Source organism: Nannospalax galili, unplaced genomic scaffold (genome assembly GCF_000622305.1).
Source record: "Nannospalax galili isolate Female #2095 unplaced genomic scaffold, S.galili_v1.0 scaffold100, whole genome shotgun sequence".
Classification (NCBI taxonomy): Eukaryota; Metazoa; Chordata; class Mammalia; order Rodentia; family Spalacidae; genus Nannospalax; species Nannospalax galili.
Window position 1 is genome coordinate 3,980,315 of NW_008352891.1, and position 15,918 is coordinate 3,996,232.

Consider the following 15,918-nt stretch of genomic DNA (forward strand, 5'->3'; position numbering starts at 1 on the left):
AGGTTGTTACTGCAGCATGAGGCAGCCCTTTAGCCAGAACAAGGCTGGCAAAGCACTGGCACCTGGCAGAACCTTCCCCATGGCTTTTTCCCCAGACTGCACACAGAAACAGCAGCACAGTGACCAAGGAGCAGGGCTCAAACACCATGCCTAGCTTCTCTGTGGTTTGGGAATCTTCACACTGACTCATTCATTCCATCTGAGGAGAAATTCTGCAGTGTAGACAGCATTTTGAAGTTGAAAAAAAAAAAAAGACCAGTTTTTAAAGCTTGTTTGCAGTCACACAGTTGGTAAGTGGTTTTATCCAGGAAAACTTAGGGAGGTTGACCCCAAAGGACTCCCTCTTTCCACTAGCACGTGCTTTTCTGGATTGAACGGAATCAACAGGGGATCCTGGCCCTGCTTCAGGGGCGTGTCCTCCCACTTCTGGAGGTTCCCAGGAAGGAGGTGCTGGCTAACCGGGCAGCTAGCCCAAGCTCTGGGCAGTGAAAGGGAGGGAGCACAGGCCTCCAGGAGACGGTGATGGAGACAAGCAGCCCGCGGCCGCCGAGGCCCAGCCCCAACCCAGGGCTAAGCCTGGACGCGCGGCTGGGCGTGGATACGCGCCTCTGGGCCAAGGTGCTGTTCACTGCGCTCTTCTCGCTTATCTTTGCCCTGGGCACTGCAGGCAATGCGCTGTCCGTGCACGTGGTGCTGAAGGCGCGGGCCGGCCGCACCGGGCGCCTGCGCTACCATGTACTCAGCCTGGCGCTCGCGGCGCTGCTGCTGCTGCTGGTCAGCGTGCCGGTGGAGCTCTACAACTTCGTGTGGTCCCACTACCCCTGGGTCTTCGGCGACCTGGGCTGCCGCGCCTACTACTTCGTGCGCGAACTGTGCGCCTACGCCACAGTGCTGAGCGTTGCCAGCCTGAGCGCTGAGCGCTGCCTGGCCGTGTGCCAGCCGCTGCGCGCCCGCCGCCTGCTCACTCCGCGCCACACCCGCCGCCTGCTGTCCTTGGTCTGGGCCGCCTCTCTTGGCCTCTCCCTACCTATGGCGGTGATCATGGGACAGAAACACGAGCTGGAGACCACCAGCGGGGAACCTGAGCCCGCCTCGCGCGTGTGCACAGTGCTAGTGAGCCGCGCCACTCTACAAGTGTTCATCCAGGTAAGGGAGAGGCAGCTGGAGGGCAGGAACTGGGGAGCAGGCATGTTCAGTTCTGATCCTCTGACCACCAGAAAGTTGGCTCTCATTGCCCTATTTTACAAACGCCTATGAGAGAGCCAGGCTGGGCGGAGCACCGAGAAAAGTTCAGGTCTCCATTCAGAATTAATAATGAATGCCTGTGTTCTTCCCAGGTGTTAAAAGTGGTGCTCAGACCAGATTAGGCTAAGAATTACTTGGAGGGTGGGGCGGGGCTAAAAGCGATTTCTGCACAAGCCTGAAGACCTGAGATCCATCTCTGGAACTCACAATGGAAGAAAAGAACCCACTCCCAAAACCCCCTCCCACATGCACACTTTTTTGAAGGAACCACAGAGAGAGCCTGTGAAAATACTGATTTCATGTCCCATTGGATGCCACACCTATGTCACTCTCACCAGGCAGCTCTGCAGTGGACCTCCCAGGAATCCAGGAGTTGGGGCAGGGAAGAAGAAGATGCTCTAGGCCTGTATTCTGGAGGCATGACAGGACTTCTGACATCACTTCCTATTACCTCCACCCAAACTTGCCCACCTCCCTTTTCCCTAGCTCTGCCTAGCATTTAAGTCAAAAAGGTCATTCTTTACTCCCTCCTCTCTAACCCTTCCTAACCCTGGAAGTGAGCTATATTGTCACTTCCTCACTTAAGTCTTCTCTCAATACCCTATTCCTGAGGCACCCTCCTCTTCCGAAATCACCCCCTCCCACCACATGCAATCCACTCCTAACACTTCACAGTGTCTTTTCTGAAAGCAAGTCTCACCTTTCCTAGTGTTTGCCTCAGGTCCCCAGAGGTTCTGCAAGCCCCAGCCCCCTGCTTGCTCTGTCATTCTCAAACAGGCAGTGGTCCTGGGTGTCCCACACACTGGGGTAGTGAGAGAGGCCAAAGTAGCCCCAGGCCCTCCAGGATCTTTCTGACCTTCCAAGAAATCCAAAGGACCAAAGTAGACTGGAGTCAGGATTCTATGACTACCCACCAGTGCATGGAGGTTACACAAGGGCCCTTCCAGTAAGCACATTGAGGTGCAGAAAAGCTTGCTGTCCAGCACATCCGGACATGTATGGGACACAGTGCCTGCATAGATACTGGGACGTCATACCCCTGAACAAAGCTCCTTCTGCAGCTGGATTGCTGGCCTACTGTTGTCATAGGCATGGATTAGAGTCTGGAAGACACCTGTGAGATTTTTCAGGTTCTTGTGTACCAGAAAAAAAGAATCACACTAGAGATGCATGGATGGTGGTAGAAATGGAAACAGTTTATCAAATGAAAAAAGCACTTCCAAGATCGGAAGTGGACAGAGTGTGGAGGGGAAGGGGTCAGTTAGAAGCTCAATAGTACCCAGATACAAGAGTGGTGACACTCTATGGGTCATTTACATAGACCTGCCTTCTCCCTCATTTGTATGTCATGGGCTTTTCTAGCGCACTCTCTGCCCCTTACCGTAGCCTTTGGTGAGGGTTTACAGTTTTTTCTCTGTCATTCATTTCTCTTGTGTGTTAATCTTGACACCTTTCTCTCCCTACCTTTCTTTCCTGCCACAGCATAATACTGAATCCCTCCAAAAACTTCCCTATCTTCCTCTGTCCCCTCCCTGTGCATATCAGCTGGGTCTGATGAGCAGAGACGGAGGACATTGGGCCTCCCCAGAGGTGTTCACTTGCCATCCTGCTTTTCACTTGGAAAGAATCGGGAGAAACCATGGAAACAGGCAATCATGCCCATGTTTCATGGTGTTCTATGGGGCCACTTCATCCCTGTTCAGTCCCAGTGTTTCTTGAATGGGGAACTCTCCTCTAGGGACAAGGAGACTAAATGCCTAACAATGATTTATTTATTTGATTCTTTGTAATGGAATTGCTTTAAAAGGAATTTGGCATTTAAAACTTGACACTCATTTCTAAAACTAGAGGTCAGTCATTGTGGAAGGGAAAAGCTGGAAGATTCTAGTCAGTACTCTATTGTGAGTGGTAGATGCTTCAACCTATAGAAGGACTTAAAGCAAGGATGATGGGGCAGACATGGGACCCCGGTCAGAATCCAGAGCTCACTTGCTCCCAGAAGGCTATCCATCTGATGCTGCCAGCCCCTTCTGGATCCCTGACTTAGAAAGAGGTGTTTGTGTGTCTGTGGCTGGTGTTCGAATGCAAGAACAGGGCACCAGTATCACATGGATAATTAAAAGAGATCCTCTGAAAGTGCCAGGAGACAACACAGCAACTCCTCAGCCCATTTCCCCTTCTTCTCTTCTCCCACCTACTCTGTGGAATGTTTCTCTCTAGTTTTCCTTCCCACAGGAGCAACTGATCTGGGCCACCTAAGGACACTGTCCCATACAGCCCTTTCTCCTTCCTTACCCTTTGGTCCATTCTCTCCCTCCTCCCTGCAAGTCTTCATGGAGGTCTCCACACACACATACGCACTCTCTCCATCCCCTAGTATGCCCTGAAAACCTCAGTTTTGTTGTCTTCCCTACATTTACTTTTTAAAACATTCTTGCTATGTAATCAAAGTTTTATGTACCTTTAAATTTCTTTTTCAAACAATTGCTCTTTAAGCGTATGGGTAAGGTGGGACTGAAGGGAGATCTGTTACTGACATGAACAACCTGCAGGAGCCACTTGTGTGGTCTCTAGGGCAACTGCTGGGAGGACCAGTGGGAGAGAACACTCACAAGCAGCCCCTCTGCTGTGTTTACCCAGGAAATCTCCAGGAGGATTGTATTAATCAGGGTTCTCCAAAGAAACAGAACCAGTAGAATGAATGTATATGTATAAGGATTTAACAGCTTAGCTCACAAGATAGAGTCCGAGTAGTCCAACAATGGCGGCACCACACTGAAGAGGCTGAGACTCCATAGTCGCTCAGTCCATGAGGCTGGATATCTCAGTAGTTCCAATCTGGCGCTGAAGGTCTGACAAATTCCAAAAGATTGGTTAGTCTTCAGTCTACAGCAGCAAGACGAGCTCACCAGCGAGAGAGAAGGCAAGCAGCAAAAAGCCAAAAAAAAAAGCTCTCTTCTGCCATGGCCTTTTATATGGGCTGTCATCAGAAGGTAACACCCACATTTAGGGTGTGTCTTCCAGCTTCAGTTGATCCAATTAAGATCTCTCTCACTGCAGTTAATCCCAGATCCAGTCAAGTTGACACCCAGGATTAGCCATCACAAGGATCCTCCTCACTTTGGGCCCCTTGATATCCCAGTTCTGGCACTGGCTCTCTTTTACCACGTGGATCTGGGTGTTGTTGCTGCTGTTCCTGGGCAAACTGGGTGGCATCCCCAGAATTGACGCTGCCTTCCTGCTCCCTCCTGACATGTTCTCCAACCTTGAAGGCTGTGATAATGGGCTGTTTGGGGGTTTTTTCCCTTTTGTTTGTTTGTTTTTTGGGTTTTTTTTTGTTTTTTGTTTTTTTTTTTTTTGGTTTTTTTGAGACAGGGTCTCCCTGTAGCCCCAGCTGTCCTGGAACTCATTATGTAGACCAGTCTGGCCTTGAACTCACCGAAATCCACCTGCCTCTGCCTCCCGAGTGCTGGGATTAAAGGCATGCACCACCACGCCTGGTGGGCTATGTTTTTTAAAGATTTATTTTAATTATGTGTATCTGTATGAGTCTGTGTATGAGTAGGCTCACTTAATAAGTGTAGGTGCTTACAAAGGCCATAAGAGGGTGTCAGAGCCCCTAGAGTTGTAGTTGCAGGCTGTTGTGAGCCACCCAACACATGCTGCTGGGAACTGAACTCCAGTCCTCTGCAAGAGCAGCAAATGTTCTTAACCACTGAACCATCTCTCCAGGCCCTGGACTATGATTTTAAAAAGAAGGTGTTCAGCTGGTGAGAGCCATTTGAGGACCTCATTTGAGAGAGACTTTCATCGCAGAGCAGACTGAGACACCCAGGGCTCTATCTCTAGAGGAAAGTGAGCTGAGGAGGTTGGACATCCCATGACTTGTCTTTGGAACATGTTTCTGTCTCCTATCCATAGGGTCATGTGGTCTCTCCATGACCTTGGTCTTGCATGCTAGTGTCTCAGAGTTTCTAACATAGATGAGAAGCCAGCTCAGTTACCTTGATATATGAATTCATTTGTATACTCGCTACATAATAACTGGGTGCAGTCAGAGATATGGAATCTGCTGACATTTTAATTATGAAGGTCTTGAGCAAAGAAGAACTCAATTTTCAGATAAAATCTTTAATATTTTTTCCCTTTGCCTTTGAAATCTTTGGCAGTTTGGACCCAGTAGTTAAGACATTCTGGTGGTAAGTCCCAGAACTACTTATTGAAGCAAGACATTCCAAAGTCACTGAAATAAGAGCTATAGGATAGGTATTTGCAGAACTGCCAATATCAGAACTAATATTTATTATTATTAAAATCAGCAATATGTAGTCACATGCAAAGGTGGACAGAGCATCTATTATACTGAGATTTTGCACAGATATAATAAAGAGGCCTGAGCATTCAACAATAACGGAGAGTTCAGAAAAAAATTAAGATGCCAGCTATAGCCTGGACAGGAACATAGCAAGACATACAATTAAATCCAAACACATGGAAAGGCATATGATTAAACCCAAACCCACGGAAGCACTCTGCCTGCTTCTGAAAGTCCTTGCTATGGTTCCTATAAGGAGACTCTCAGAACTGGCTAGGCGGGAATTTCCATTTTCAGAAAATCCACTTCCTTATCACTTTGCCAGGCTGTCAGATTCCTTTACCAAATCTGACCCTGATTGTAAAGGAAACAAAGAAAAGAGCCAAAACCCCAATGACAGCTTCCTTGATATAGACCAGTTTGGTTCCTCAGCAAACTAAAATGATTGGCATGCAGTAGTTTCTTTTCCCTGAGTGTCACTAGTTTGTAAGTCAGGACTAAGATGAAAAATCACAGTGATAACTCCTTAAAAAGATATGGTGCCACTTGAGTTTTTTCCTTCCTTCCTTTCCTTCCTTCCTTCCTTCCTTCCTTCCTTCCTTCCTTCCTTCCTTCCTTCCTTCCTTCCTGCTTTTTTATTTTTGTTTTGTTTGTTTTGAGACAAAGTCTCACGTAGCCCAGATTCTCCTCAAAACTCACTATGTAGCCAAGGCTGACTACTAATCATCCTGCCCCAACCTCCCAGGTGCTAGGATTACAAGTGCGTGCTACCACACCAGATCCATTTAGACACTTAATATTGATTTTGAATTGTTGTTAAAATACGGTCGAGGGTTTCTTTCTTTTAACTTTAAAAAAATTATTGTGAATTTCATACATCATATAATGTGTTTTGATCAAATCCACGCCCACTCCCCTCCAATTCCTCCCACATTGCCCCACCACTTTTTCCTGACAACTTCATGTACTCTTTTTTTTTTTTTTTTTTTTTTTTTTTTATTAGGGTTTTTTTTTTTTTAAAGGGGTTTTTTTCTTCTTTAAAATTCCCCCCTCTGAAGAGGTAACCCTAAAATCTTTTAGGGATTAGATAGGCACTCCCAAATACTTTTGAAATTTTTGGCCTTTGGAACAGAGTATGTTGCCCAAGGAAATTTTGACTTTTAGCCAAGAAACTGGATACTTTTCTTTGGGGTCTTTTACCCTAACTGCCTAGCCAATTCCTACCCCCTATTCTTATCACACCATCCTCTGAAGAGGTTACCCAAATTGCCAATGGGAAATCGGGATGCAGACCACTCTGGCTTCTTCCATGCTGAACAGGGACACAGGGTGATGGCAATTGGGATACCCCTTCAGTGGGTCTATCTAAAAGACTCCCAAATTGCATAACTCTTATCTGTAGGGAGAAAAGAAAGTCCTTGACTGGTACCTATGAGATGTGAAGACAAGTAAAGGCAAGAGTGGTTAGCATTACAAGTTCTAGACAGGGAACCAGAAAAAAGTCAGAACATGGCAAATTTCAAATGTTCATATCAGAGTCCATCAGATGTTCTTGACGAGAGCTTCCAAAAGCACCCCTCTACTGGGTTCCTCCTTATTTTTCTTTTGTCTTCCAAGGCTGGACTTGAGAGTGATGGACTCAGGATTTGTTTGGGGGCACTTTGATAGTTGTTGGAGTGGTTAGAATCAGTGTCAGTTCCTTCTCAAAGGCTTCTAGATAGGAGGAGAAAACAAATTTATCCATCATTTTAGAGCAATAGCTGGTTGTCTCCCTTAGCTACAGGTGGGCACAACAATATTGGAGACCAAAATTTGAAGTCTTATGTCTCAACAGCACTTTCTGGTTAGGAACAAAATCATCAATGAGAAATAATTGTCTAAATAACTTTTTATATGGTCTTAGGCCTAATGTCTGGGAGGTGTGATCCCTTGAACTCTTAAAGAAATATACTGATCACTTTAATCTTTGGCATACCATTGGACCAGATAAACTGATTTGTTTTCACTCTTAAGGTCATTTGAGGATCTGTTCCTCAGGGATCACATGGGCTTGGGAGGAGGCCCTGACTCCTTTCTTTTACCAGTTCCATCCCATCTATGTGAAGATAAGTCAAAGGTCCTGCTCGACCATGGCTGGCTTCACTTGGAAGCATAGAAGAAATGTTTCCTCTGTATGGACCCTCCTCTTTGTAGACTAGGCACTGGTTCAAGTCCATCTAGTGGGGTCTCCATGGCCTCCCTGAACAAGAGGACAGGTGACTCACCACATGTGCTGGGTAGCTTTAGTGTCAACTTGACACACCTGGGTTGAGGGAGCCTCAATGGGGGAATTTCCTTCATTGGACTGGCCTGTGTCCATGTCCATGGGGCACGTTCTTGCTTGTTGAGTGATGTGGAAGGGCCCAGCCCACTGTGGGTGTTGCCACCCCCAGGCAGGTGGGCCTATGTTGCATAAGAAAGCAGACTGGGCAGGAGCCAGGGGAGCAAGCCAGTAAGCAGGGTTCCTCCATGGCCTGTGCTCCAACTCCTGCCTCCAGGTTCCTGCCCCGAGTTCCTACCTTGGGCTCCCTGATGAACTGTGACTTAGGAGATGTAAGACAAATAAACCCTTTCCTCCCCAGTATGGTAGTGGTCAGAATGTTTTGTCACAACAATGAAGAGACAAACTAGGACACCACAGTTACAGGACATTTTGAGAGATGCTCCATAGCTCCCTGGAACTTAGTGGTTTCTTAAACTTTTGATTTTAAGAGATTTATTTTTGTTATTTTTTTCATTGGTGTATGTGTCTGTGTGTAGATTTGTGCACATGAGTACAGGAAGGTGCCAGAGGAGTCCAGAAGAAGGCATTTGATACCCTGGAGCTGGAGTTATGGTCACCGACTGATGTGGGTACTGGGAAAGGAACTCTGGTCCTCTTGTAAAAGTAATATGTGCTCTTAACCACTGACTAATTTCTCCAGTCCCAAATATGATTCAGTTTTTGAAAAGCAGTTTGTAAAGAGAAAAGAGTAAGAAAATCTTAGTTTTCTCATGTTTGTTTGAAACTGGGTCTTACATTACCCAGGCTAACCTCAAACTCCCTGCTTACCTGAAGATGATTTTAAAATTCTGATTTCCTGTCTCCAGCTCCTGAATGATAGAATCACAGTCATGTGCCACCACACCTGGCTCATGTGGTGCTGGGCACTGAACCTAGGGCTTCATACACACGCACACATCCTCGTGCACAAGATAACAAGTCAAAGGTCGTCACGTGTAGCAACAATCCCTCCACATTCGCTCTCAGGTTGTCCAGCAGAGGCAGGTATGTTCCATCCTTGACTCACTCTGCCTTCTGTTTACATATTTATAAAAAACTTGTTCCTGGATTCCCCAGTTTAAATTGTCCCTCTTGTCTTCTATCCATAAAAAATGAGCACTACACTCTTTCATTCTTGTCCTTATCCTCCATATCTCCACGCATGTCGCCCCTTCTGTCCTCCCACTAGTGTTCAGTATTTATATTATTGTGGTTATGTAAATATTCTTTATTGGTGATCCAGGTTGTATATTTGTATATTTTATTGTATTACCTTTTAAAAACAACTTTGAGCTGGGAGTGGTGGTGCAGGCCTTTAATCCCAGCACTTGGGAGGCAGAGGCAGGCGGATCTTTGTGAGTTCGAGGCCATTCTGGTTTACATAGTGAGTTCCAGGACAGCTAAAGACAAAAAAAAAACCTTTGATTATTAGACCAAAAAAAAGGTTCAACGCCCCCTCACCCAACAGTAATCCGCTGCTAGTAGTTCCTTGGCTATAGTAGGGGCCTGCTGGGTCCCTAATTCTATGTCCCTAATTCTATGCTGGGTTTTTGTCTATATCATGTAGATATATATGATATGAACATATATATATATATATATTCATGCAAGCCACAGTACAACAATGGAAGTCAAAGGACAACTTTTAGGAGTCAGTTCTCTTCTACCACATGGGCCCAGGAATCAAACTTGGGCCATTAGGCTTGGCAGCAAGCACCTTTACCTACTGAGCCATCTCACCAGCCCAACTTTGGTTATTCTTGAAGTTAATAATACATAGTCTTTAGTTAATTTGCCTAGTCTCCGTCCTCCTAGTTCAGTTCTATTGGTTGTAATTCAGGCCACCCACACAGGAAGGCCACCTGCTTGCCATTGCTCCTTACTCCTCTGATGGATGTCCCTTCTTTAGATCCTAGATCTTCTCTGTACTGGTTTCTATCTTTATTTGAAGGAACATGTGTTCTTGTAACCTCCTGTGATCTGAGAAATTATCCACAGAAGGTAAAATGCTTAAGGATTTGAAAGTCATAAATCATTTTCTTTTATCCTTATTTTAGTGTTCTATAACTGGATATAAAATTCTGAGCCAGAAACAATTTTTTTCCATCAATTGTAAAGTATGTTTCATTGTTTTTGTTTCAACCATTGATTTAAGATGTTGATGTCATTATAGTTTCTGTCCTTTCCATACTTTATCTCTCAGGAAGTTTTCAGCATCTGCTTTTTATTCCCTGGATGCTAAAGTCCTGGGAACAAGATGGTGTCCACCTATTCCCACCATTCTTCTGGCCACTCAACTTTTCAATTTGGAAGCTCAGAGCCTTCAATTTTGGGAAAACATTCTTGATTGCGGATATATATATATATATATAAATTTTCCTCTCTCTCTGTTTTCTCTATTTTTCCTTTCTGAAGCCCCTATTATTTAATGAGAATGAGCATTCTAAATAAATCCCAAATGTACTTACCTGTTCTTTCCCTCTCTTTCTCTCTCTCTCTCTCTGCATTCTGACACTTTCTTCAGCCTTGTATCATAGACCTTTTGTACCCCCACCTCTGATCATGCAAATTCTGGATGTGGGGCAAACCTGGTAATCAGAGCCACAGGCCTTTGGTGCTGCCACCATGACTCTTAAATTATCTTCACAGGTGAATGTGCTGGTGTCCTTCGTGGTCCCCTTAGCACTAACTGCTTTCCTGAACGGGGTCACCGTGAGCCACCTGATGGCCCTCTACTCTCAGGTACCATCAGCTTCTGCCCAAGTCAACTCTATCCCCAGCCGCCTGGAGCTGCTAAGTGAGGAAGGCCTCCTGGGCTTCATCGCGTGGAGAAAGACCCTCTCCCTGGGGGTCCAGGCCAGCCTGGTGAGACACAAGGATGCCAGCCAGATCCGCAGCCTCCAGCACAGCGCCCAGGTTCTCAGTTAAGTCTTCTACCACAATGCCCTGAGGGAGAGGATCCAGGTGCCAGGGCTGCCTCCACCAGTCCTGGCCAGGTGACCTTAGAAAGCAACTGCCCCTTTAGGCCTCCTTTTTCCCAAGTTCCAAGGGAGATTTACACTCAACCACACTCTTCTTAAAGGCACAGTGGGATAGTTAAAGAATAGGAATTCCATGCATAAAAGCCAGGATCTGTCCAGGGAGCAGCATAGTCAGAAAAGGCAGAAACCTGCCTCTGCTTCAGGAAGTTGGGCTGTGTGGGAGACAGGAGCAGCTCTAGTGAAGGACCACAGCCTGGCATTTGTTCACTCTCAGACTGGCTGGGTCCACAAATCCTATTTCCCTCCAGCACTCTCCTCTCCCTCTTACAATACTGCTCTGTTTACTTGCTTGCCTTTGTAAGGATCTGGAACAATTTGACCTTAAAAGGGAAGTTTTTAAAAGGCACAGGAAAACAGTTCTTTCCAAATGCCCATTAAGCCCTCGCTGAAATCTGAGCACTAGCTGAAGTCTGAGAGGATCAAATGAGACAGGTCTGTGCTCTCTACAACACCACGGTCTTGTGTCTGGACACAAATGTAAGAGCTAAATGCAATGTGATGCGACAAGTGGCGTGAAGTTAGCACATGAAGGTATCAGTTTCACTTTATAAATAATGGACAGACTTTGAAAGGGGCAAAGTCCAGAAGATCTACTGCCTTCGTAGCTCTTTAGCATATGGCCACCTCGTGCTCCCCAATTTCATATTATATAACAATGATCCAAGGAGTTTTAAAACCTAGAGTGCAGAGCCCAGCTCAGAGATTCTGATCCATGAGGTCTTGAATGGGCCTAAGACTGCATTTCTATCAGGCAACCCCTACTGCCCCAGGGTCCACACTGGCCTAGAGTGTAGGTTGTCTGGTCATGGGCAGGGGAGGAAAGGGGTAGAAAGTTAATAGATGGTTGTCAGAGTCCAACCAGCCTCATCAGCTAGCAGCAGTGGAGTTGAAGAAATAGAGAGGAGAGCTGCTGAGGAGGAACTCCTTAGTAGGAAGGAGAGAAAACTAAGAAGACTCTGGCTTGTGGCTTGATGGTGGTACCACCACCCATTCAGCAGAAAAAGGAAGAGTGCAGGCAGAGGCTTCAAAGGGCAGGAAAGGTATTTATATTGTGCTGTACATGCACTTAGTTAAGTCTTGAGGTGGGAGTATATTTGGAAGCATGTTATATCAAGATCATAGTCAAAATGAATATTCATCCAGAGTGTAAGGCAGGTTCATAACAAGTAATCTTCAAGTTATTTTCCCACCCTTTGGCTCCAGAAAGAGGTCACTGAAATTGCTGTTGTCACCTCAGGCACCTTCCTCCCTTGGTGATGAAATAACTGAGAACATGTTTGCTTTCTGTCTGCCGTGTCCTCTCTCGCGCGCATTGTCCTTCAGGAGCCATTGTGGCGGTGTATGTCATCTGCTGGCTGCCGTACCATGCCCGCAGGCTCATGTACTGCTACATCCCTGATGATGGATGGACTGAGTAAGTGATGAGGAGCCCTGGCCACTAAGAGAGCCCATTGGGCTGGTCTGGGGTCTCTATTACTCCCAATAGGGCCTCAGCTGCCAGGCTCCCTAGAGGTCTGGCCTGCATAGAGCCCAGTTGGTCCTGACCAGGCTGTATTCTCAAAATCTTCCAGCTGGAGTTAGGGAACAAGATAGTGTGTTTTTTTTTTTGTTTTGTTTTGTTTGAGTGATTATTTTGAAATAGGGTCTTTCTATGCTGTCCCAACTAGTGTAGTACTCCATATGTAGACAGGCTAGCCTTGACTGCATGGCAGTCCTCCTGCCTCAGCCTTCCAAGGGCTGGGATTACAGGCATGTGCCACCATGTCTGGTGGGAACAGGACTCTAGAAACTTCCCTGATTTGGTAAGGCCATGTATATGACAGACTTTGTAGGCAGTAGGGTTGTGCGCATCCTCACACCAGAATAAACAAACCTTCAGGCCAGAGAGGTGGGTGAAGCCCATGTTATTAAAAGGAGAGGGAGAAAGACCACAGTGGGTTCCATGAGCTAACAAAGGCCACATGGAGATCAGGATATATACCCCCTTTTTATTACACAGTTGGAGAAGAAAAAATTCATGGGTCAAGGGTATAGTTCAGTTGGTAGAGTGCTTATCTAGCATGTACAAAGCCCTGGGTTCAATCCCCATCACCATATAAACTGGGCATGGTGGTATATAACTATAATCCTAGTTTTTGTGAGATGCTGGCAAAAGGATCAGAAGTTCAAGGTTATTCTTGGCTATATAGAAAATTGAAGGCTAGCCTGGGCTTCATGAGACCCTTTTGGAAATCACTATGCCTGGTATCAGAAATGGAAGCTAAACACGCCCAACAGAGTAGAGATCCCAGAAGGACCAGCAGTGTCAGCATAAGTCTCCTTCCCAGGAGCAACCAGTATCCTCACATACATGTGTCTACATATGCACATGGCAAGCCCTTGTTGCTGCAGAGAATCTCTACCACAAGAAGCATGGCGTCTCAGAAAGACCTTCATTTCTTAGTGAAGCCGCATTCTTAACTATACCAAGAAGCACGGGATTCACAGCATCAGTGGCCTAGGTGGATGACCTCTGGCATAAGGGGTAGCATCTATTACCTAATGATCAGATCAGCAACCACAGCCTAGGAAATGACAGAGGCTAGAGGGACTGAGTCATCAGCGGTGGGCAGTGGGGTAGGAGGCAACAGTAACTTGCAGTATTTCCATTGTGTGTTTCCTGGCAACAGAAAGAGACCTTTCTTCCTAACTGGTGCAGTGGAGGGGACAGGGACTGTACAGCAGGAAAGGGCAGGCACTGTAGATGACAGCAGGCCTCTAACCAGACCTCTGGGTTTCACTTCCAGCACACTCTACGATTTCTATCACTACTTCTACATGGTGACCAACACCCTCTTCTACGTCAGTTCGGCAGTGACACCTGTTCTTTACAACGTTGTGTCCTCCTCCTTCAGAAAGCTCTTCCTGGAAGCCCTCAGCTCCCTATGTGGCGAGCAGCACTCCATGGTGCCCTTACCCCCAGAAGCCCCAGAGTCGTCCCCTAGTACATACAGCTTCAGGCTTTGGGGATCCCCCAGAAACCCCAGTCTGGGTGAAATACAAGTATGAAGAGATCAAGCAACAGCTGTTCGATGAGCACACCCAGCAGACAAGTCTCAGCATCACTAATAATCCACACATCGCAGTCAGGTGGATCTCCTGACCCAGCTCTACCCGTTACTCAGCCACTTACAAGCCAGTACTACAAGCAAGTCACATAACACCTCTGAGTTTCATTTCCCACTTATGTGATGAAGTTAAAGAATAGGACCCACCTTTTGGTGATAAAAACGCTTAGTGCCAGGCCTGGTGCATAGCCAGTGCTCAATAAATTTTAGCCGGTGCTGTTTTGTTGTGTTTTCTCTCTCTCTCTCTCTCTCTCTCTCTCTCTCTCTCTCTCTCTCTCTCTCTCTCTCTCTCATGTGTGTGTGTGTTAATGAGTGCACAGATGCATGGGTGTGTGAAGGTGCATATGCATATGTATGTGGAGGCTAGAGGTCAACCATCCACCGTGTTTTATGAGACAGTATCTCATTGGCCTTGACTCACCAAATAAGCTAGACTGGCTGGCCACAGAGTCCCAGGGATTCCACCTGTCTCCCAAGCATGTGAAACCACACCCTTTTTTCTTATGTGGGTTCTGGGGATGGAATTCAAGGCCTCATGCTTGCTTGACAAACACTTTACTCTTGAGCCATCTCCACAGCCCTATTACTGTTCTTGTTTTAAACAGTTTTCTGTTCTCCTAGAAGTCTTCCACAGTCTTCCATAGCTCTGTGTTCACAGGGTTCAGGTACAGAAGCCTTATGAGTTTCCACAAATGACAAACACTAGCACCCCATGTACTAGCCAAATGGTGACATCACCTGAGCCGCAGTGAAGTTCTCTGTTCTCTTCTGGTTGAGGATAGCTGCTCATATTGATCCATGTGTCCTACAGGCTTTGGAAAGCCAGGGTATCCTTGGCTGCTCCTTCCTGACTTCTGGCCTGTGTGACACCTCATCTGGGGCAGCCAGAAAAACTGGTGGTGGCTGTGTGTCTGAGGAAAACAGCCACATGCTGTACTGGCCCCACAGCACATGGGCCCAGTTGTAATTGGCCATCACTGTCCTAGGCAAGAGAAGAATCCATATGCTTCTGACCAGGGCATTCCCAGTCTGTGTTTTCTGAGGCCTTAGTTCACTGGACTTCCACACAGAGCCAGGCCCTACTTCACAGTGTATCAAGCCAAGAGAGAAATGGGTCTTCTTCATGAATATAGAGGACACTGTGAGGAAGGGAGGCAAGGCTCCAGACTGTGAGGGCTTCCATCTGATGGCCTATCTGCTCCTTAACTCCATCCAACTCAACACCTACCCCTGCTACCCTCCATACCCACAACTGGTGCTGGGTGTACTCATCCTACACAATAATGTATAGATACATTTACCATACACGTGACACGCATGCGCACATCACACACCACACATTTCATATACATGCCACACTCACTTGCACCCTACAATGCATCATACACTATATGCATATCACACACTACACATCTTACACATGCATCATGTGCACAAATCACACACATATCACACAGGCATCACAACACTATACACTCATCTGACATGCCCATTATACATACATCACACACTTGTACCACACAGCCCACACATCCATACCTCATGCACACATCACACATGTCCCACACCTACCACACAGTCACACAAATATCACTCATCACATGTCCATATCACATGTCCATACACACACAGACACACAGACACGAACACACACACACACACACACACACACACACACACACACACACACTGGGGCTCGTAACTGTCTGAAAGGAGAAAACCAGCTTTGTATGTTTCCCACTGTCCCTTGCCATGCATAGGACATACAAAGCCACAAAGCTAAAGGCAGGCTACCCCACTATGCAGCTTGGATCCCTTGCGGAGTTTTCTGCATAGCTTGGAGCTGGCTGGCTGTTCTCCAGCCCCAGAGCCCTGGAGAGCAGGCCAGACAGGGGCACTGACCACACA

General features: G+C 46.6%; 1 protein-coding gene across 1 annotated transcript; it reads left to right on the forward strand.

Annotated features, from left to right (window-relative positions):
• The first annotated feature begins 454 nt into the window (after positions 1-454).
• On the forward strand, positions 455-14,225 carry Ntsr2 (neurotensin receptor 2). Its single transcript, XM_008850096.3, is given in 5 exon segments — positions 455-1,146; positions 10,512-10,785; positions 12,227-12,317; positions 13,690-13,864; positions 13,866-14,225. Coding segments are annotated over 5 exon segments (1,344 nt in total). The 5' UTR covers positions 455-522; the 3' UTR covers positions 14,046-14,225.
• The last annotated feature ends 1,693 nt before the right edge of the window (positions 14,226-15,918 follow it).